This window comes from Helianthus annuus, chromosome 12 (genome assembly GCF_002127325.2).
Source record: "Helianthus annuus cultivar XRQ/B chromosome 12, HanXRQr2.0-SUNRISE, whole genome shotgun sequence".
NCBI classification, from domain to species: Eukaryota; Viridiplantae; Streptophyta; class Magnoliopsida; order Asterales; family Asteraceae; genus Helianthus; species Helianthus annuus.
The window spans coordinates 9,261,111-9,284,453 of record NC_035444.2 but is presented as its reverse complement, the minus strand read 5'-3'; the positions used below and the strand labels follow the sequence as shown (position 1 = coordinate 9,284,453).

The 23,343-nt window shown below is 34.8% G+C and overlaps 1 protein-coding gene across 2 annotated transcripts; it reads right to left on the bottom strand.

Annotated features, from left to right (window-relative positions):
• Positions 1-1,131: 1,131 nt before the first annotated feature.
• LOC110894020 lies at positions 1,132-3,047 on the bottom strand. 2 transcript variants are annotated; one of them, XM_035980759.1, is made up of 2 exons: positions 2,924-3,041; positions 1,132-2,843 (listed from the first exon to the last, which is right to left on the bottom strand). In XM_035980759.1, exons 1-2 carry the CDS (start codon positions 2,948-2,950, stop codon positions 2,493-2,495), a joined length of 378 nt encoding a protein of 125 aa, XP_035836652.1. In that variant the 5' UTR covers positions 2,951-3,041; the 3' UTR covers positions 1,132-2,492. The 2 variants fall into 2 exon arrangements, with proteins under 2 accessions (XP_035836652.1, XP_021996871.2); XM_022141179.2 differs by having other exon boundaries at positions 1,134-2,843; positions 2,924-3,047.
• Between the last annotated feature and the right edge of the window lie 20,296 nt (positions 3,048-23,343).

Sequence of the window (23,343 nt, the reverse complement as noted above, 5' to 3'; positions counted from 1 at the left end):
GGATTTACTGGAGCAGGTTTTATTCAAAAAACGGTACCTTAATAATAAATTTTTTCGTAATAAAAATCTGTTTCATAATTTTTGTAATAAGTAAATTACCATCATTTTTTAGCACGTACAAGCATGGTGTAACAAACTCATGTGTGAACGAGAGAATGCAAGGACGCTGTCGTCAAACGATATTCGTTGGACAGTTCTACCGCCAAATTTCTTCGACATGTTACATAAACAAGATATTGATGCAACCAGATACGCAGATGGTTCTACAGCAACATATCCTCCATTCTGGGAAATTGATACGGTAGGCTTTATCAATTTTTTTTTCTACTTTATTATATCCGTTTTTTATTAAATGAACACGACTCCCACTCTTACTCCACACCTATTTAAACACATCTTGGTTCACTGCTCAACTGCATCCCCTTTTTTTTACCTCTTTTTTCTACCTCATGGCAAATCAAGAAATCAACATTCATGTAAACGTTCATATCAACGTCAACATTTTCCAACCGATTAACCACCCAAACCCACCCCCAGATAACCCCGAACCAAATAATTCACAAACTCGTAACCCCCCAAACCCGGTGCAACAGCCAACACGTGAAGCACCATTTAGGGGTTATGTTCAGTGTGAGGCGGTTGATCCGTTACCTAATCACGATGAACAACAGCTTCCTTTGGACCAGATTATTCCACAAGAAAATTTGGCGGTTACTGCTGACGAAGAGTCAGACTCAGACGACGAATCTTGTTTCGAACGGCTGTACGATAAAGTGCGTTTTGAAGCTTATCGTGCGGAAATGGAAGAAGGGGTAGAGTATGATTCTGAAGCGGAAGACCATTCCGGTTATTAGATAATAAATGTCAGGGTTGTTTTTTTTTTTTTAAATAAGAACTTGTAGGTGTTTGATATAATTTTTGGGAAAGTATTTTTTTGCTAATAATTTTTGTTTTTAAATTTACACCGTTGATTTAGAACCTAAAATTATTCACTTTTTTGCAGGTATACGTTCCTATACCGGACAACGAACAAAATTGGTTGCTTTTTAAAATAAATATAAAGTCACTACAATTAAGAATTTTTTTTGCTAATAATTGTGACACGATTAATTGCGGAGATTCATTTTGCGTACACAGAAGAGTACATCAAATTGTTCTAGAATTTGAGTCTTTATTTTTGTGGTTTCTCGGACGTATATCGTACTGGCAACAGTCAGGAATAAATGAGACGCGTTCCATGCAAATAGTAGGGGATTTCGTGTGGCCTCCTCAAACAAATCGTGTTGGCAGAAATTCAGGAGTCATCATATGTATGCTAATGGAAAAACTTATTTGGAATCGTTCTTTAACATGGACCGAAGGAAACCTTCAGGATGCTTGTTTCAGATACAGACGGTACATGGCAGATGAACTCTACACCGGGCGCTTCACACCTGTTAATGTTTAATGGTTCTATGTATGCATGTAATATAAAAAAAAATTAATAACATATTTTAATGAAATGATTTTCAATATTAATATGCAACTAGTTACTAGACAAGTTAGATTAAATTTCACAAAATAAATTAATAAAGTATTAAAAGTCTCCCAAGTTGAAAGACGGATACATATAATCAGCAGGAGATTGTGTAAAATCATCAGGATTATCGGTTTCTTTCCCTTTCCCTTTGTCTGGGTGTTTGCGAGTACGAACTTCTGACGGCATGGGCTGCCGACATACATCCCGATGATGACCATATGAGTTACATCGGGAACAATAGAGGGGAGTAGGTTCTTCCCCGCGGGATAAGATTCGGTTGTTTTCTCGAGGACGACCAGCCTGGCGCTTTGTCATATGTGGCGGTTGAAGATTGATAAGGTCTTCTGGAGTCTCCCATTCAGATCTATGCGGGAGAGGATAAATCGCTTCTTCATAAGTTTTCTTATAGACTTCGTTGGAGTAACACGGGAAGCAATACTTACTGCAGTCGGTTTCACCTAAAAATTTTGAAACGGCGATAACATGCCCGCATGGTAAACCAGAAACCTGCCAAACTCGGCAACTACATGTTCCATTAACAAAGTCCACTAAACCCCCCTTTCCACTGTCTGCAACAGAATAACTGTTTAACTCAATCCCAGCAACCGTCCATGTTCTAGACCCTTCAATTTTTTTAAAAATTTTCTTCTGTGCCCACTGTGTAAGTAAATGTTTTTCATGTATACCTTGCAAACGGCGATCGTAAAACCACTTTTGTACAGATTGCCGGAAGAACTCTAAGAGTTGTGTTACCGGCATTTTACGCGAGTGTCTAGATAAAGCGTTAATAGACTCCGCGCTGTTAGATGTCATATAATGATATCGATTGCCTGGACAATGCGCCCGTGCCCATCTACCGAACCCAATACTTGTTAGAGTGTGTCGCACTCTAGGAACGGCAAGACAAAGAGCATTAAATGACTCGTTAAAATCAGACAATCGGTACGATTTGCATGTCTTCCACCACAACTTCTCATTTTCTTTTTTTTTTATCAGAGGGTAAACGTAGGTTCATCATTAAATGACGACAGCATAACCCATGATAAACATGTGGAAAGACGTTTCTAACAGCCAGATGTATAGAATTCGCTCTATCCGAAATTATGGCCATTTCAGGTATTTCACCGATACATTCTTTAAGCTTTGACAGAAACCATGTCCAACATTCACCATCCTCTGATTTTCCTATTCCGTAGGAAATTGGTAAAATTTGGTTGTTTCCATCCATTCCAACAGCTAAAAATAACGTCCCCTTAAATTCACCCTTTAGGTGTGCAGCATCAATGATCACCACCGGTCTTAAATTGCATATAAAGGTACGAATCTGAAACAAAATTATTTAAAAAGAGTCAAGAACATGTAGTTTGTCGAAACAAAATAAAAACAGATAATGCTATAACTTACCGCAGCACCAATCGCGACAAAGACCATCTCAAACCGACGCTCGTGATCAGTCTTGATATGTGTAACAGAACCAGGATTTGCCCGCTCAAGATTGTAACAGTAAAGTGGTAGTTCTGCGAACGACTCTCTGCTTGATCCTTGTAAAAGCTCTAGTGCCAGACTTTTCCCACGCCAAGCTTGACTAGTGGTTATCTCAACTTGGAATCTCTGTCTAAAATCTTTCACTATTTCATTACAACGATATATTCTTCCACTGTCTTTTAAAGGTTCTTTTAAATAATGAGCAACAACATGTGGGTTTGCCTGACGAACATGTGGGTACGTTAGCGTCTTCGAGCACGTGTGTTTATCGTTAAAACTCTTAACAAAAAACACCCCACTATCTCCAAAACTCCTTGCACGGAAACGCCAACCGCAACCGTCGACCAAACATGACACCTGGTACCGAGTTTTAGAGGATCTATCTACTTTAAACTCAAAGTGTTCTAACAAACATTTTTTTCCCAATTCAAGTTTCATGTCTTCTTTGTTATTAAATACGTGACCTGGTTCAAAAGTAATTGATGAAGATCGCGAACAATTTTCGAAAGAATTATCAGGATTTGGTTGGGAGTCGTTTACAACATCATAATTTTCTTCATCAGTACAGAAATTTAAATCAGGAACTAAAAATTTTTTTGGACTTGAAAAACCAGATGATCCAACACCAAACCCTTCAATCACATATAATTTATAAATTTCAAAAATATTTTCCATAGCAAAATTATAAAAAATTGCAAGATCTTCATCGTTTATTATATCTATGGGATCACTAAAGGAAGACAACCGATAAGATAACTTCGTAATGTTTGTAGAACTACAAATGTTTGACAGTTTACTTAAAAGAGCGGTGTATGAAAGGTTGGGTTCAATTTCTAAACCACGTCTACTTGAATCAGCATCAGCAACATACTCCAACTTTCCGTTAACGATTTCCCACTTTCCGCCAGTGTATACAACCAAACGAATCTTCATAATTTTAAGTTGGAAACTTTCTTTTACAAAATGCCAAATGTTTTTATAACTTTAAACAAATATGTTGAAAAAACTAATACAAAAATGTAGGGAAAAATTTTTAACGGCCACTCACTAAATATAAAGGTTTGAAACGGCTTGAGCCAGCTGAAACGGCTCGAACAATGTGTTGAAACGGCACGGACCTTCTGTAACGGCTTGGCGCCAGCTAAAACGGCTTGGAGCCAGCTAAAACGGCACAAGTAGTTCACGGAAACGGCTCGGATGTCAGCTGTAACGGCTTGGCCAGATCGTACGGAAACGGCTTGGCTATCTTGTAAGAACGTGGCTTGGCTCGTTGAAGGAACATGGCTAAGATCTTTCCACATGAGCCGGTTGTAACGGCTTGGCTAAGATCTTTCCACATTCACAGCCACGTGTCGTTCACAGCTTCCTTCTCAAGCCGTTTCAGGGAATGTCGGACACGTGTCAAGCGGGGAGTGGACGGCCGTTAAAAAAAACTCATGTGCCGTTTCAGGATTTTGAACCGGCTCGTCAAGGGGTGTCCGGTGGCCATTTTCGCAAAAACGGCGTTGCAGTGGCCAATTTCGTGATTTTCCCTAAATTATCTATATATTCCTTTTGGACTTTGTTAGCTGTTTGTGAACACGTATTATCTATGTTTCTGAGACACGTGACATGACACTAATAGTGATATTCCTCACGTTTTCTTAAAACTGCCAGACGAAACTTTTATGGTGGATTTATTCTCTAAATGAGTAGAGATAAGACAAGAGTAATCAGAGCACGTGTTATTTGGCTTGTTTGTTTTTTCTTGATTACAGTTATTTTTGTTCGTAACATAAATTACTTCAAAGTGATCAATTTTTCTCTATATAAGGCCCCGAAAAAAGTTATTCACGACTTGGAAAGTATTATCAAGAAGTTTCTATGGGGGGGTTCGAGCAACGATAAGAAGATGCATTGGGTAGGATGGGATCGGGTGGCGTCGAGGAAGAGTCAAGGGGGCCTCGGTATTAGTAAACTTGGGGATACTAATATTGCGCTATTGGCTAAATGGGGATGGAAATTCAAGTCTGAACCATTGAACCTCTGGAGAAAAGTGGTGGAGTCGATCCATTCAACCAGGTTTTCGTGGGAGTGTATTCCGTTTAAGTCGTCCGTCGGTGGAGTTTGGTGTAATATTGCGAGACTTTTTGTTAAAACAAAGATTAATGGGCTGCCGCTTCGGAACTGTATTAAGGGTAGAGTCGGTAACGGGGAGGCGATATCTTTTTGGCTGGACGTTTGGCTGACGGATAATCCACTACGGTTTGTTTTCCCTGCTTTGTTCGCTATTGATAACAAGAAAAAGTGCTCAGTTAGTGACCGAATCAATATGTTTAATTCTGGCCGGCAATGTTTGTGGGACTGGAAAAGGTCCCCCTCATCCGATGCTGAACTTGCTGAACTGCATCAACTGGTCATTTTGATTCAAGGGGCTGTTTTCCATATCGGAGAGGATAAATGGTGCTGGAATACTAACCCGAAAGGCGAGTTTTCGGTGGCGAACGTTAGGAAGTTGCTCAACTTTTCTATGGATGCCAGTAATAGATTTGTTATGCAATGGTGTAAATGGGTTCCCTTAAAATGCAATATTTTTGCGTGGAGAGCAGAGATGGGAAAAATTCCTACAGTAATGGCGCTTCGGAACAGGAACATCCAGATTGAGGATTCGTCGTGTACGCTTTGCCATTATGGGGACGAGACGGTCGATCACATTTTCACATCTTGCTCGTTCGCGGTCAGACTTTGGTCGTTAATTAGGACCTGGTGTAACACTCCTATCTTTCTGGTATTCTCTTTTAGAGATCTCTTGGAGTGGCATAATCACTCGGGGAAGTCGGGCCGAGCTAAAGAGGCGATCAAAGGTATTATTATAATAGCTTGTTGGAGTTTATGGAAGGCTAGGAATGAAAAGAGGTTCTCGAACGTCGCGGTTAGAGTAGAAAACATTTTTAGTCAAGTCAAAGCCGTTAGTTTTCTTTGGTTCGTTAATAGATCGAGCAATAAGGATGTTTCTTGGGAAGATTGGTGTACATTTGTGAATATGTAGTCTTGTCGTTTTCCAGCCTGTCGGCTTGTGGCAGGTTGGGGTTGTGTTGTTAATGAAAGTTACCGTTCAAAAAAAAAAAAAAAGTGATCAAGGCTTTTTTTTTTTTTTTTTTTTTTTTTTTTAGTACGGTAGACAAATTTTTTGCCACAGTTAGTGTGAGAAAAAATATGATTGAATATGTGATAGAAGTATTTTTCTTTTTCGTCTTTTGAATTTCAAAAACCAACTTTATTGATTTTCCGTTTAGACATAATTTCTTTAATTTAATTTCTGTTGTTAAAAACATATGATTCTGAACTGATACAAACTCAATAAACCCTAGAAAACGTTCACATGACTACAAGAACCATGTACCTATTATGTCTACATCAAAGCAATCAAGACATATACGTATACGATGGTATTAAGCAAAAATTCAAAGACTAATTATGAACCGTAGAGACTTTTTGAAAGTTTTAGTGTGAAAAACTGAAAATGATATGACCAAATAATTGAGAAAAGATTTGTTCTTCTTTAGGTAATTTAATAAGCCAACTTGTTTCTTTTATAACAACCCTCAATAGTAAAAGCGTCTATATGTTTGTAATTGTAATACAAACAAACAAATAAATCAAATTATATATATATATATATATATATAGTGAAGGGTTCAAATGAGAAGAAATTTTTTGTAACAACAAAAAAGAACAACTTTCAACCAATAAGAATGCTTCATTTTACTTTATTTAATATTTGCATTTAATTTTAATGTAAGAGTATATTTGTAAACTTACATACATCATTAATTTTTAGTCTTTCTCATTAATAGCTAACTACATTAAATTTGTAACTTATTTTCAAAATATATATTTTTACAAAAAATAAATATAAAATTCATTTAGAGTGTAAGACAAATTACTAGGTGTGTATAATAAATTACGAGTTGTGTAGGATAAATTTAAATATGTATAGGATAAATTTCGAAATGTGTATGATGACTTTTTATGTGTGTAGGCAAAAAAAAATTATTGTGGAGTATGATAGTCTTTGTAATTAATTAATTAGTTAAAATAGTAATTAATGAGATGAAAGAAAAACTACTTAGTAATTTACAATTATACCCTTCCTTCTTTTTGTTCTCAATTAAATTTTTTTCTCAAATGAACCTCCCCCTATATATATATATATATATATAACTAAACTTTGCTATTTATATTACCCTTTCTTTATTTTGCGAAATCAACTACATTAGCCATGGCTCTATCGTGTATGGCTTTCTATGACCTCACGAACTCATCGACAAACGCAAACAACAATTTTTAAATGAACCAACTTCTTGTTTTATCATTTGTTAAACAAGTAACTCCCTTCTAACTCTTGGTTATGCATTGATTTGCTTTAAGCCAAGTCAACTTTTCGATCCACAAGCTGGCTCGAGCTGTAAACAAGCCAAGTTTGAGCTTCAATATCAGTTGGCTAACGATATTTCAAATAGGTTCGAGTTGCATGGTATAGTTTCGAGCTCGAATCTGAAATGAGCTTATCTTAACTGGTGGACAATCCTAAATTATGTTAAATGTTGATTTTATATATTTTAAGAATACAAATGTATATTATTGAAGAATCAAGGGTTAACTTTTGCAATCCCGTAAATTTGAACCTAATCAACATCATTTGTTATATTTTTCAAGTAAAACGTGCTTGTTTTTATGTGTTCTTTGTGGCCTACATGTCCCTTTTCACATTTTGTTTTAATTGTATTATATCACGTGTCCACCCTGCAAGACAATATTGTCCCTTTTCACATTTTGTTTTTATTGTATTTTATTATTATTATTATTATATTCAAATAATAACACGTTTCTTTTTTTATTTGTCAAAAGTTTTTTAATTGTATTTTATTATTATTATTATTATTATTATTATTATTATTATTATTATATTCAAATAATAACACGTTTCTTTTTTTACTTGTCAAAAGTTTTAAAAATAATATTAAACTAAATTTTTTACCCTTAACCCATTTTGAATGGAATATTATCTTTATTAAAGTAATAACTTTTGTACGACAAAATGTTAATTAATTAAAAAATAATATAATTCATTATCCTATAATACAACCAAACAAATTTGTTAATTTATGACATAGGAATCTTGTTAAGATTATGACGTCAGTTGAAATGGTAAATTATGACGTACCATATTAAATGACGCAAAAGCAAAATATACATTTTAAAAACGTGGTTGTTCCCAAATATTACAAAAGAATCATTTACCGACAGAATATACTGTTTCTGTAGAACCACTAAAGGAAAAACTGATTAGGATATTAGAAACAAATAAACTAGTAAAATAGTTATATTTAAACGTTAATAACTTAGTCGCTCAGAGATTAAAATTAGGGGCGTAAATAAGTCGAGTTGATTTTCTGAAACTTGGGTTTGAAGGTAAAAGCCAAAAGCTCAAGTTCATTTCGAATCAGCTCGAGGTAATTTGGGAAAATTTTAAACGAACTAAAATCTCGGCTCGAGCTTGTTTTGATAGCTTGAACGAGCGAAAGTTCGGCTCACCAATGTTAAATAGTAGGTATATTATATATATATATAAAGATAATATAAAATTTGTTTGGCCTCATTTAGGCTCGAGAGGTTAAACGAGTTTTTGTTTATAAAGCTCGAACTCGATAACTAAATGGGTCGTATTTTAGGCTCGAGCACGGGTTTTGGCTCGTTCGGGCTTTTTATCGATTCGATCTCAAGTAGCTATCGAGCCACTCCACCTCCTTTACACCCCTAATTAAATTTTATAAGCAATCAATCTTACTAAAAGCAAATATATATATATATATATATATATATATATATATATATATATATATATAGGCCGGTTATCATACAATATGCCTAATCGTACATTATGTACGCTATAACCACAACCGTCAGATCATCTCATTTAAACCGCGTGTTTAACTATTAAATTAATCAAATTAAAATAAATAAATGAAACCGCCAAAGTTAAAATCGTCCATTGGGAAATCAAAACCCCTGATAATCAGCAAACAAAAACTCATAATCATACCGTAAACCCAAATTCAACATTGCATTCTTCTTCCCCCAAGTTCCCTACTACTTACCTTTGCGATTCAACGAATACTGATGAGTTTTGAGAAACGGCGCAAGGCCAACAACGACAGACCACAGGCAAAGAAGATGAATCCAGGTATCGATTGACATTTGCGATTTTATAATGGGATTTACAGGGACTTTGAATGACATATGCGATTTTGTTTGTTTAGTAAGGTTTTTGTCTGAAACCTATAGTTTTATAAGATTACATATTGTTCATAACTACGATTTGGTTAGGGTTTATGTCTGGTATGGTTTTTTTATTAGGTTTTGTATGATTATGTAGGTTTGTTAATGGTTAGCTGATATATGTGCGATATTATAGAGGGTTTTGTATGACAAATGTGATTTTATATGTTAAGTTTTGTTTGTTGAAGGTTTTTGTCTTAGGTTAGCTTGTGCATGCGAATTTATAAAAACTCCATGCGATTTTATGTGATTAGTTAGCTTTGGTATAGGATTAAATTATACATGCGATTTTATAAATGTTTTTTTTGTCTAAAGCATGCAATTTATAAGATTAGCTAGTTTTGGTAATGCTTAATTAATACATGCGAATTGATAACTCATTCATGCGATTTTATCAACTTAATGAGTTTTGTACATGATTAACTGATACATGCGATTTTATAAGGTTTTTGACTGATAGCATGTGATTTTGTAGAAATAGATTCTGATGATGACTTTGAACACCAATATCAACATTGAAAAAGTGAACAAAAATAGAAAAAGAAGGATTGTGGAAGAAAGTTCTGAGGAGGATGACTTTATTAAGTCACTGCCGAAAAAGAAGAAAGATGACAAGCAATCTAAGATACAAACAAAAAAACCTTCAAAAAAGGTGGAACCACCTAGAACAGAACATAGGGATTTCTAAGAATACAGCAACGAATCAATACTGTTGAGATGTCAACCTAACTCGTATATGGATATTGTGAAAATTTTTTCAAAAAAACAGGTTGATGTGGTGAAGAATATGGGATTTGGAGCTATTCTAGATATGAATATCAACCATATTTCGACACGTTTGGCATATTGGCTAGTAAGAAACTTTGACGAGATGTTCGATACGCTAAACGTAGGTAGACACCAAATAAAATTACATCGGACACAGTTTATGAGGTATTTGGAATACCAAAGGGGCCAAAGCCAGTTGAAATAATAGTCGATAAAAGAAAAGTTAAAAAGGTGGAGAAAATTGAAAAGTGTAAAGAACTAGGAAATACTGTAATGGATACGTTCACCAGTCAATGGGGGGGGGGGAAACGTGAGAATTACCCATGGCTTTATTGCAACTGCAATAGATAATCAAAGAGATGGGGGGAGCCTGTTTAGATTAAATTTCCCGGTGTATTGGATGACGTTTTTTTGCGGAGATTACAAAGGCAACAACTGCAAATGATAGATGTTTGCTTGGTGTAGAGACAGTTGAGGACATACCGCATCTAGATTGGTGCTCATATCTACTTGACACTTTGCGTCGTACACGAGCGGGCTGGAAGAACTATAAAATACAGTTCGTGGGACCTGTTGCCTTTCTTACGGTATGCCTTACTACATTTGATAACATATTTACAAGACTAGTTTGTTTTAAGTAAAATATCAACTCCTTTGAATATTTATACAACTTTTATACACGCATGAGTACAACAAGAGGCTTAAACTGTTTGAGAAAGTCGTGGAGATACCGGTTATTCGTTATATCACATCTACGGAGATTGATAAAGTCGAAGAGCATATTTCGGATAATGGACCTGTGTGGACAGCAAATGAGAATGAAAATGAAAAAGAAGAGGGTCGTTTAACGGAGGAGTATACACTACCACCACCCGTTGACACCATAATAAGCTACAGAAGAAGGACTGCACGTGCAGTAGAAAACATAGAAACCGAGGAAGACCCTAACGATAACGAGAACATTGATGATATGATGGATTTCAGTTTTGAACTCCATGAAATGTCTCAGTTGAACCTTGTGATGGGAGTTGGGACATAGACACAGAAAATGATGGACTATTGCAACACTCCGGTTCCACTTTCACCATCGGTAGTCTACGATTCAGCCCATCAACGAGATCGAGAGGCTTCGAAAATCAACAAAAAAGTAAGCCCAAAAAATATTAATTTCACTTAATCCATTTATTTTTAACATCTGAATTGATAGTATCTAAACTCGAAAAATATTACAGAACCTGTTGAAAAAAATGAAAACCAATGTCAAAAAATACATTAAAATGGTTCAAGATGTTCAAGGGATGAACACCTTAGTTTCAGAAGCAAAAACCAAGTGTTTTTGGGATCCGGAGATTATGGAGGCCTTTAAGCAGTGGGATGAGACACTTAGGAATAATCCCATTTGTGTGCCGCCTGATTCGGTTCAAGAGCCTGAAACTGCACCCTTTGATGTTCATCAACAGCCTGAAAATGCAGCTTCTGAAGTTCATCATGAAGATACTACAAACGAAGAAAGTAGACAGAATGAAGAAGCTCAACAAGTAATATCCAATGTTTTGGAACAAATGGCATCAAAAGGTAAAACATGCGATTTCAAATTAACACATTCGATTTTATGTAAAAATCACCATTTCCTATACACATGCGATACCTTAAAAATACACATGCGATTTCATGCATACACTTCACATTTGATTTCGCATGCAAATGTCATGTATACCATGCAATTTTGATTCTGATGTATAAAAATTAAAAAAATTCTATCTATAGGGGTACTGCAGCCAAATGATTAAGGATTGACAAATAAAGATGATGGAGGAGTGACAGACACCCTTATTGCAAACATTCAAACTGTCGAAACGGGTGTATACACTTACAAACCACCTGTCAAAGGTAAAAAACACTTTATATTAGAAAAAAAATAAAAAGAACAAAATATTATATTTTTAACTTACTTTGGCCTGCAGAAACTGGTGAAAACGAAACTGGTATGAAAGAAACAGTGAACTTAGCCGAATCTACACAAAACATTCAAGAAAAAGTTCAAGAAAAGGAGCCAGAAGTGGAAGCAGTTTCTTTAGGAGAAACTTCACAAAAGGACACTCAACAAACCGATATAGGTATTGAAGTTGAGAAGGAACCAGATGTTGAATGCCCTCAGGTGACGGCTGAGGAATTGCAATCAGTTGAGTCGCTTTTGAGCCTGGGACCCAGCCTGGAAAAAAATAAGGGAAAAAAACTGGCTAGGGGGAGAAAAAACTCAAAGCCAAAACAAGTTATACCAAAGGGGTTAAATGAACTCCTTTATAAGACAATAGAAGCCGCCAAAATTCGAAATAAGAAAAGATGTGCAGAGCTTGGAGAAGCATTTTGTTCCCCTTTCTGCAACAGAGTGGTTAACATGTACGAAGCACTCTTGAATCAAGAATTGAGTGTGATCCGATACACATTTTCTACATTTGCAAACATAGAGTAAGGAAAACATTTATATCAAGTAACAAACATCTAAATATATACACCCAAAATATTTAATTTTTGCCTGGCAGATGTATTTTACCGATCAAAAATTGGGGTTTACACAGTCAAAGGTATCTTTGAAAGCTTCTACAGGGGTCGGTACGTAGCATCAAACGGAATAGATGCATTTGTGGATGTTCTAAACCTTGAAGAGAAGAAGAGGGATAGAAAATCATCACCATACAGACTCTTCTTATTATATAATATAACAATTCATGTTGTTTCTTATGAACAGTATTGTAATTGGACAAATTTAAGATACTATTTACGGTAATGCCATGACCCTTCATTTACCATCACAAAGGCACCACCTGCTTGTCTGCATAAGAGTAACCACCATTAGTATGACCATCTTCTTCAAATTAAAAGGAAGAAAGTCAAAAAAAAAAAAAAAAAGGGAGAATAGAAAGAGAGAGATTAAGAGACAGAGTTAGAGACGAACGAAAGTGGAAAGGGAGGAGCCGGCAATGGTTGGGCTATGTAAAGATGAGAGAAAAAAAAGAGCTAGAAAATTAAGATTGGAATATTAAAATCAAAATAACTAAAAATTGAAATTGAAGGCAGCAAAGAGGTTTTTGAAACTGGAAAATAAGATTGAGAACTTAGATTTGTTTTATTGATTCATTATTATAAGTGTGTTTTCTTTTTTTATTATTTTAAGTTAAGGGATAGCAGAGATAAGTATTTATGTTGTTTTACATAATTTTTTAAGGAGTAACAGAGATAGTTATTTGTGTTGTTTTACATACAATTTTTTAATAAAATAATGTTAAACATGATTAAATAGGTTTAAATAATAAAATAATAATGTTATTCTACATATATTAAATTTTAAACAAACTCTTTTAAAGTATGCATATTTTAATTTTTGCTATATATGTATATTATCTTCATGTGTTACCTTACTCCGTTGGCATGTATTATTTGCTACATGATAAAGAGATCGCTAAATGCATACAATAACAAAAACGTCCCGAGTTCCAACTGTCAGTATAGTTAGTTATGAAAACAACTATATTGTTATTTTACACATGCTTAAGGGTGGAAGGAGTGGTTATCATTTGGGGAGTGTTTAACTTATTTTCTAACCAATAATGTCATGCCATGTCAAGTCCCCACTCCACTCTTCATTTTGCACTCAATCACTAGCAATGGTCAAACACATGGAGAATGGTAAACAATTTAAAAAAATATGATTGTTTGAAAGAGGTTAGGTCCACCATTAACCATCTCTCTGGCACCTCTCTCCTCTTGCCCGACTAGATGAGTACTCACCGCAAAAGCCTCTCCCCGATCACCGCTCCACCCCCGGCTACACATCCCCGCTCGGTGAACACCCCTCCCGAGACCACTCCCTCCACCCGAAGTCCTTATCCTATCTAAATGGGCAATGATTTTTTCTTCTACCAAAATAGATGAAAAGAGGTATATATTTTAGTTGAACACATGTATGCGTATGGTATCGGTACTATTAGAATCATTATTGACATTAGTTTTATTGTTTTCAATAAAGTCAACATCATTTTGGTCATATAATGATTCGATCATTTCCAGGTTTTCTTTTTCAGTTATTATATCGAGTGACGATACCATATCATTAACATAATAGTCCAAACAGATACCGACCAAATGTCCGCCGCAACGCGCGAAGGAATCCACTAGTTTAGCACAATGATTGTATGGTTTTCTAAGCATATTGGCATTTGAAATTAAAACAGAAAATGCATATTCAATGATTTCGCATACTAATTATAGTTAAATCGCATGTAGAATAGTAGATAGTTTTCCTATGAAAACAAAAACAACATTTCGCATACTATTGTAATTTCGCATACAGTATATATACACTTCGCATGTGAAAATTTTCACACATTATTTTGCATGTACTAAATTCGCATACAATAATACATTACTTAACCTTGGATCTAATTACATAACATACAGCCGGATATCATGTACAAGGAGGAAAAATACATAGACAACCAACGTCTAAACTAGGGGTGCAAACGAGCCGAGCTGCTCGCGAGCTACTCGAGCTCTGCTTGAAAAAAAAGCTCGAACGAGCTGAGCTTAAACGAGCTCGAGCTCGAGCCCAAGCCTAAAAACAAGCTCGTTTAGTAAACGAGCCCGAGCACGAGCTTCGCTTATCGAGCTCGAGCCGGCTCGCGAGCCTAATTATATATTTTTATTAATATATTAAACAGGTAGAGGATCCTGTAAAAAGTGTGAGAAGTGTATTATAACACTATATATAATACTATATAACACCATATAAACACCGTATAACAATATGTAACACCATATAATACCATATAACACTATGTAACACTATATATCATTATATAACAAATATAACACTATAGGTTGTCTGATAGCATATCTATGATAGATGTATAGTGTTATATTTGTTATATAATGACATATAGTGTTACATAGTGTTATATGGGATTATATGGTGTTACATATTGTTATACGATGTTTATATGGTGTTATATAGTATTATATATAGTGTTATAATACACTTCTCACACTTTTCACACTTTTCACACTTTGAGCACTTTTTACACTATCCTTACCCATATTAAACATATATTTATATAATAATAATTACCATTTATATAAATATAAAAAATAACTAAATTATGTGTATAATAATAATTATAATTGATATAAATTAATTAAAAAATACTAAACGAGTCGAGCCCGAGCCGAGCTGGAGCTTGAAAAATTACCTTCTGTAACACCCCAAAAACGGGTTGGTAATCAAACCACGTTAATATTACTGACGGGTAAAATACCGTTAGTGGTAAAAAGTTTACCCTGTAAATATTAGGATTTAAATAATTAATCCTAATAATAAATAAAAAGTGAATAAAAGCTTTTAAGAAATAAAATGATAGAAGGCCCGAGTTAACGGGACCTAAAATAAACTTAGTCATAAATATTCCCAAACCCGCTAAGTTGACTAGGAATATTTAACCTAGTAATAAGTGGGAATATTGTGGAAAATAAGTAGGTTGTGGCCTACTTAACAACGAACCAAACATGAGGGGTTAAATTGGGATAACTTAATAAGTTATAAAATAAAAGAAAAATCAAAACAAAACACACACTTGAAGTGTGTGTTCTGTAATCGACAGGAGCAAGCTCCCATGGAGCCAAACCCTAATTTCAACAAGATCTTCAAATTGGAGGATCAAACAAGGGCCAAATTCGGATTTGAACACATAGAAACGGTCACCAAGTCAAGGGGATCGTAAGGTATGTCGAATTTCTAACATTCTTGAAGTTGTGAAAATCGATTAACTTTGCATGATGCAATCTATGTACGAATCGTAGAGGCTATGGCCGAATTAGTGAAGTGTGATTGCTTAGGAACAAACCATAAGTAGAAATTTGAAGTAAATTTTCTATGATTTGAATAATTTGATGATTTACCACTTTTAGACAAGTGGATTTTGATTGTGTAGTGAAGATGAGGATATGTTTATGCTAGAAATCATCATAGTTGATAGTTGATGCAAGCAATGTTTTAAAAACCGGTTTTTAAATCAAACCGAATTAGGCTAAAAAGTGGTTCAACCGGTTGAACCAGATTGTACCGAGCGGTTCAACCAGATTGACTAGGTAACTCTACAATTTATAAAATACAACATTAACTTAAAAGTTAATCAAAAAATGCATGATTACATATTAAAAGATGATCCAAAAGTAAATCCATAATAAAAAATAATCCAAAAGATAATTAAAAATCATTCAATTTTCCAACAAGCTCTTTTAAATGAAAGTGTACGATATGTTTAAGGCATTTGAGTGTTGAATACATCAACTATTTTCGTTTCATACGACATTAAATAATAACTTTTAGTTATGAATAGTCATAATATATAAAACTTACGTAAGTTAACTAGTTAAGTAACATATATAATAAAAATAAGTAACAACCCAAACTAAAATAATCCTGGGCCGGTACCGGTATTACATTTCAAACCGGTATCCCGGATTTTACCGCCGGCACAAACCTTATGGCGTTTCACTTATTTACCGGGGTATTTCGTACCGGATTTACATCTAGAAATGGTAATACCGGTATAACCGGGCGGTATTTACCAGTTTTTAAAACATTGGATGCAAGATACTTGAACAATTTCCAAGTTTGAGTGTTGATCATACATGACTTGAAAAACTGGTTTTTGATGATTTAATGAAATTGATGTTGTATTGGTGTTTATAAACACCATACTAACTTGTATGAATGAACCACTTGAACAAAATGGGGAATTGTTAAGAGTTCATACTTGATTTGAAGTGGGTCTTGACACAAGAATTAAACTCATGATTTATGATTTAGTTCAATAAGAAAAGTAGTCAAAGATTCATAAGGTGTGAAAGTCATGATTTAGAATGACTAATCTAACAACCTTGTGAATGATGAATGATAGTTGGCGCTTAACAAGCTAGGTGAAGCTTGGGGAGGAAGCGGGTCGAACGAGTCAAGCATAAAGAAAAAGCGTATTCGGGATGCAAGGTAAGTGAAACTTACACAATTTTGTAGAATACTTGTTTATTCTATACGATATAAATGCGATAACAATAATATAGAAAATATGAGTTTCCGACGCGATCGATACGAGTCGGAACATATAAAGATGATAAAAACCTTGGTTTATGGCAAAAAGGGCAAAACGGTAAATAAATCATGTAATGATTTAAGAAATTATGAATTCCCGTTAAGATTACCTTGTAGTGTAATCTAATAATGATAAAAAGGATAAAATGGAAATTTGTCAAGTGTTGACTAATGTAAATCGAAGTTAAAAGAATACCCATGGCGTAAGCCGAAATAGGTTGAATTTGTAAGAAAAGAGTTTAAAAGAAAAGGGGCATGATAATAAAATCCGGGATGGGATGGATGTATGAATTGGAAATCAAAAACGATATTTTTGATTAAATAGATAACGTTGGGCATATAGTCCAAACGGGTCGAATGGTGGTGATAACACCATTTGACAATAGCAACTAATGTGGTTGTCAAGCCTTGTGTTAACAGGACCGATTAGCCAATCGGATAATTGCATCACCATTGATGGTGTGATAATGAAAACAAGGTATAATTCGGGTCTACTTGTTGATCCGGGCCAGGTATGCATAATTATGTTGTAGTTAAAAGTGTTATTTTGGTCGAATAAATTGAGAGAGAGTCCTTCGTCATAAAAGGACTAAAATCGACCAAAACGTCCTTGTAGGCTAAATGGAACAAACGACCCTTAAAGGTTATTTGAAAACGAGTTTTATGACTAGGTAAATACTTAGAATAAGTACAGAAGCTGAAAGAGGTATTATATTAGCTAAATGGCACTATTTGAGTTTTTGCCGTAAAATAATGATTAGAGAGGTAAAATTTGGTTTATATCGATCATCACATTAAACCTACCTTAAATACAGTTGGGATGGGAGATTATAGGATAAGAAATGTGGTAACGGAATGCTAGAAGCAATCGAAAGCTATTTTAAGCTCGAAAGTGTCGAAATACCCTTAACGGGTCAAAATAAGCATACGAGCGAAAATGGGTTTAAATTGTGTAATAAACCTGTGAATTAGAACCTAATATGGTATATAACATTTATTTGAATAAGTGTAGGTGATGTAGGAATCAAACAAGTAGGTTTGTTTGATAAAATGCATAAACGGGTAAAATTTGATAAAAAGGTAACGATTCGAAGGCTTGAAAGTCTCAAAATTTATTTATGTTGGATGTTGGATTTTAACTCCATAAGATGGAGAATTAAATTACGGACGCTTAGGAAAAAGAATCGGGTAAAACGGATCAATAACGAAGAAGTTATGGCCGTTTCCGTGAAATCGGGTTGAGCTGGGAATGTACGGCAACAGCTGAAGGCAACAGTCTGTGAAAACAAGGGCTAGGCGTGACGCCTAGGCTCTTGGTGTCACGTGACGCCCCTAACTCTGAAAATTTTTTAGTTTTTTGTCATTTTAACCCCTGTACTTGTTTGAACTTAATATTTGACTACCAAAACTAACTTTTAAGTTGGTTTTGATCATAGGTGATCGCCAAGAGTGCCCGGATGAAGATCAAGCTCGATGACGAATCCAATTACATTAAGTTGTTCAAACTTTTAAAATTGTAAAAGTTTCAGTAAACTCGTATTTTCTAAGGATACTTAATAGTAATTACATGTTTATTTTCGTTATTTATACGAAAACCTTTAAAAGAATAACAAGGGTGTTACACCTTCGAGGCGAGCTCGAGCTTCAGAAATAAAGCTCAAATCGAGTCGAGCTCGAGCTCGAGCTTTCATATGTTAAACGAGCTCGAGCTCGTGCCTGGTCGAGCTCGGGTTCGGCTCGGCTCGTTTGCACCCCTAGTCTAAACATATTTGCCTCAAATTTAGAAGACATAATACTAAAATATGAGGTAAAAAACTTGATTCGGTTGACTTGGTGTTTATTCCGGTACTTCAAGGTGACCAGTTCTTTGTCTTGTGCTTCCACTTGAAAACCGGCAAAATTGAGCCGATTGACAATTCAGCAGCTTAACAAGAGTTTGAGGAAAGATAAAAGGGGCTTCCAGACACACTGGTAATACAAAAACTTATTCATATACATGTTATATTTTATGTAAAAGCTACTAACACAATGTTGCTATGTTACAGAGAAGGGTATTGGTTTTATACCTACAAAAGGCTTTAAAACCAACACCGGCTATAAAAGCACTTGAAACATCAGTGATAGAAAGAAAAGTGATGGAATGGAGGACATAGAATAACGGCGTAGACTGTGGAGTGTTTACGATGCGTCACATGGAAACATACAAAGGAGAGAAAACACCATTGGTGACTGGGTTTGTGAAAGAAAATGAAGTAAACAAAAGACAGAATTCACAACTTTATCTCCTGAGGCACATATATATAAGTAAAATCATTCTATCCGAACACAACGTGGAGCGTCATAAAATAATTAAACTTTCAAATGCTTTCGATAAAAGACCGGACAGAGAAAAGTATATCAAAGATTTGGACAAAATAATCCCAGATAGGTTGAGAGCATTTATTGGAAAGGACTAGTAGACTTGTTTGATGTTGAATTTCTGTTGCATATTTAGACTTGTTAGATTACATTAATGTTTTTAATTTCGCATATATTATGTATAAAATCGCATGTTTGACATTGAACTGCTTAAAATATGCAAAATGGGGAATATAAACTTGCGAAATCAATCCCATGCCATAACACAACATGCGAATTATTAAATAAAGCACTAAAATAAACAAGTTAATTCAAAAGATGAAAGGAACTTCATTTTCATCTCCATCGAGCATCTTAAGATAGTTATTGCATCTGCCAACTCTTTCAACTGCTTCTCATCCCTCTCACCCAGATCAACCATGAACATTACAACAATTTCTTGAAGACTACTCACTTGCATCTGAGAAATCAAGTTCACAATTTCTTGTCTTCTCTTCATGTTTTCTATTACACGAGAAATGTTGGTTTCCAGCATCTCTTGACATGATCGATCTTCTTGAATTTGTTCCTGAATCCTTTTTCACAAAGACTGTTTGATACTTGATCCAGAAGAGGATGTTGGGAGGTCTGCCATTTTTTAATAAGATAAGATATAAGTGGTTTGAAATGGTGATAAAAAGATAAACTTTATAGTAAAAGAAAAACACACTGTAAAATTATTGATATGAATTATTGATATCAATTATTGAACTAAATTATTTAATTTGAATTATTGAACTGAATAATAAAACACACTGTGTGAAATTACATATAATTACCTTTAAAGCGCGTGAAATATTCAGCTAAATACGTTAAATACTTTTTAGTCCGCGAAATGACCAACTTAACCATGCGAAATTACATGTTAAAAATTTATTGTGTGCGAAATGACCAAGTTATACATGCGAAATTATTCATATGATCAAATCTTTAATACCTAGGATGTGTTAAAAACAACACATGCGATATTTAAAAACAAGACATGCGATATGTTAAACTCACCAAATAAACCCAGAACCATCTTATCTTCAACATCTTTACAATCTAATAACATGAAAACACCTTCAAATCAAATAAAACCCATACCTCAACAATAACCCTATGATGAAAAACCCAAAATAAACATCCTAAATGACGAATCCAGCATTTTCGGTATCACCAATGTGTGTTCGGTATAGGAATCAATAAAAAAACCTACAAATCGAATTGATACGAACAATAATTAGATAGACGGTTTTGAAACGAACTCGTAATCTGCTTCCTTGTTGACGGAATTACCTAATTAGACCTCAGATGATTGAACAGAATATCTGATATACCCTTATCTATTTAAATTCAATCAGGACACGTGTATGGCTGTGGGGATCGCGTACGTAATGTACGATTGAGGGATTTGTATCCTACACTTTGCCTATATATATATATATATATATATATAAAATAAAGGAGGGTAGATAAAACTTAAGGGCAAAGATTTTTATAACTTATACAAAATCCTATTAGTTAAGTTGTTAAGTGTAAAAATAGTGAAGTAAATAATTAACGGCTATTCACAGAAGTCTTAATCATTGGGCTGTAGCCAGTGGTATGGCAGTGATGGTAACAAATCCACCGAGGGGGGTTCGATCCTGAGCTACACTTCGGTTTTCATTCGGCTATTACTTCAGCGAGGCAACTCATGTAGAGACAGTAAGGTTTTCGGGGTAACGCCTTAACCAAGTGTGACCAATCCAGCGCAGGTCCGGTTAAGACAACGTATGTCTGGGCAGATCTTGACTAGGGCCGCTAATTAGACGATGTAACAATGAGTCACTCGTAAGAAAGTCACCGTTCTAAAAAAATGAGAAGTCTTGATCAGATGTGTATTTTATGGACACGTGAAACACGTTTTTTTTCATTGTGAATAGTGGGAAACAAAAGGTGTTTGAGATAAGACTCATGACTGTCTTCTTTTTCGTTTTCGTTTATTTCATTTTTTTTTTGTTTTACATACACCACCCAATGACTGTTAACCAATGTCATTTTCATTCATATACTAGATGCATGTCTATACATTTTATTAAAGGTTATTATATTTGAAAAAAAAGGGTAAAGTCTACGCATTTCATTAAAGTGCATGTCACATATTGGGTGAGGTAACAAGCTCCACCATATATCGGTTGTATGGTTATGTATGAATTATGATTAATTGATTATTATTCGTTTGACCATACACAAAGTACCCAGTCAATGGTCTAATGTTTACATAGGAATGCACTTTTACAAGTGCAGAAACAAGCCAGGACAATTCATGTATGCTAAGAAAAAAATTAAAGCTAGTGTTTTGACTTTCAAATTTTCCATTACATTGCGTGAGGTCACTCGTCACTGACATCTCTGCAGGCACTAACGGTCCTGCCGGAGGGAATGAATGGATATTTTTTTGACAGAGCTGTGCCAAGGCCTGTAAATCCACAATTCTTATTCTCCATACTCTTCAGCTATAAATAGGGCTTTTGACCACAAGTTTAGCCATCAGTTCTCTCACTCTTAACACACACTCGTTTATTTTTCTTAAACCATACTTATTCTCACACTCGTGGTGGTTACAAGGAAAACCCCCCCTTTCTCCTCCTTGTCACGAGCTTCACGGTGTTGTTTTTCAGATTACATTCTCACGCATTTATCGAGGAAAGATAACATATTAACCTTCTTGATGAAACCATTCCCTCAAAGATAAACCCGACAGTTTAGACCTGGTGTTTCTTCACTTCCTTTTTTGTTAAATTTATTGTCACTTGACTCTGTTGTCACATATTGGGTGATGTAACAAAGTTCCACCATATATCTCTTGTATGGTTATGTATGATTATTATTACTTTTGGCCATACACAAAGTACCCAGTCAACGGTATAACGTTTACATAGGAATACACTTTTACAAGTGGAGAAACAAGCGAGGACGATTCATATATGCTAAGAAAAAAGCTAATGTTTTCGACTTTCAAATTTTAGCATTACCTATACTTTTACTTGATACTTTCACGTATGACAGACAACACATTAAAATTTCAAATCCTTTGGTCCATGGGCAGAACTTCATTAGGGAGAGGAGGGGTCTCAATCCCCTCCCCCCCCCCCCCCCCAAATTTTATCCTTTGAAGTGTATAGTTTAGCCAATGTTTTAAAAACCGGTTTTTAAATCAAACCGAATTAGGCTAAAAAGTGGTTCAACCGGTTGAACCAGGTTGTACCGAGCGGTTCAACCAGATTGACTAGGTAACTCTACAATTTATAAAATACAACATTAACTTAAAAGTTAATCAAAAAATGCATGATTACATATTAAAAGATGATCCAAAAGTAAATCCATAATAAAAAATAATCCAAAAGATAATTAAAAATCATTCAATTTTCCAACAAGCTCTTTTAAATGAAAGTGTACGATATGTTTAAGGCATTTGAGTGTTAAATACATCAACTATTTTCGTTTCATACAACATTAAATAATAACTTTTAGTTATGAATAGTCATAATATATAAAACTTACGTAAGTTAACTAGTTAAGTAACATATATAATAAAAATAAGTAACAATCCAAACTAAAATAATCCTGGGCCGGTACCGGTATTACATTTCAAACCGGTATCCCGGATTTTACCGCCGGCACAAACCTTATGGCGTTTCACTTATTTACCGGGGTATTTCGTACCGGATTTACATCTAGAAAC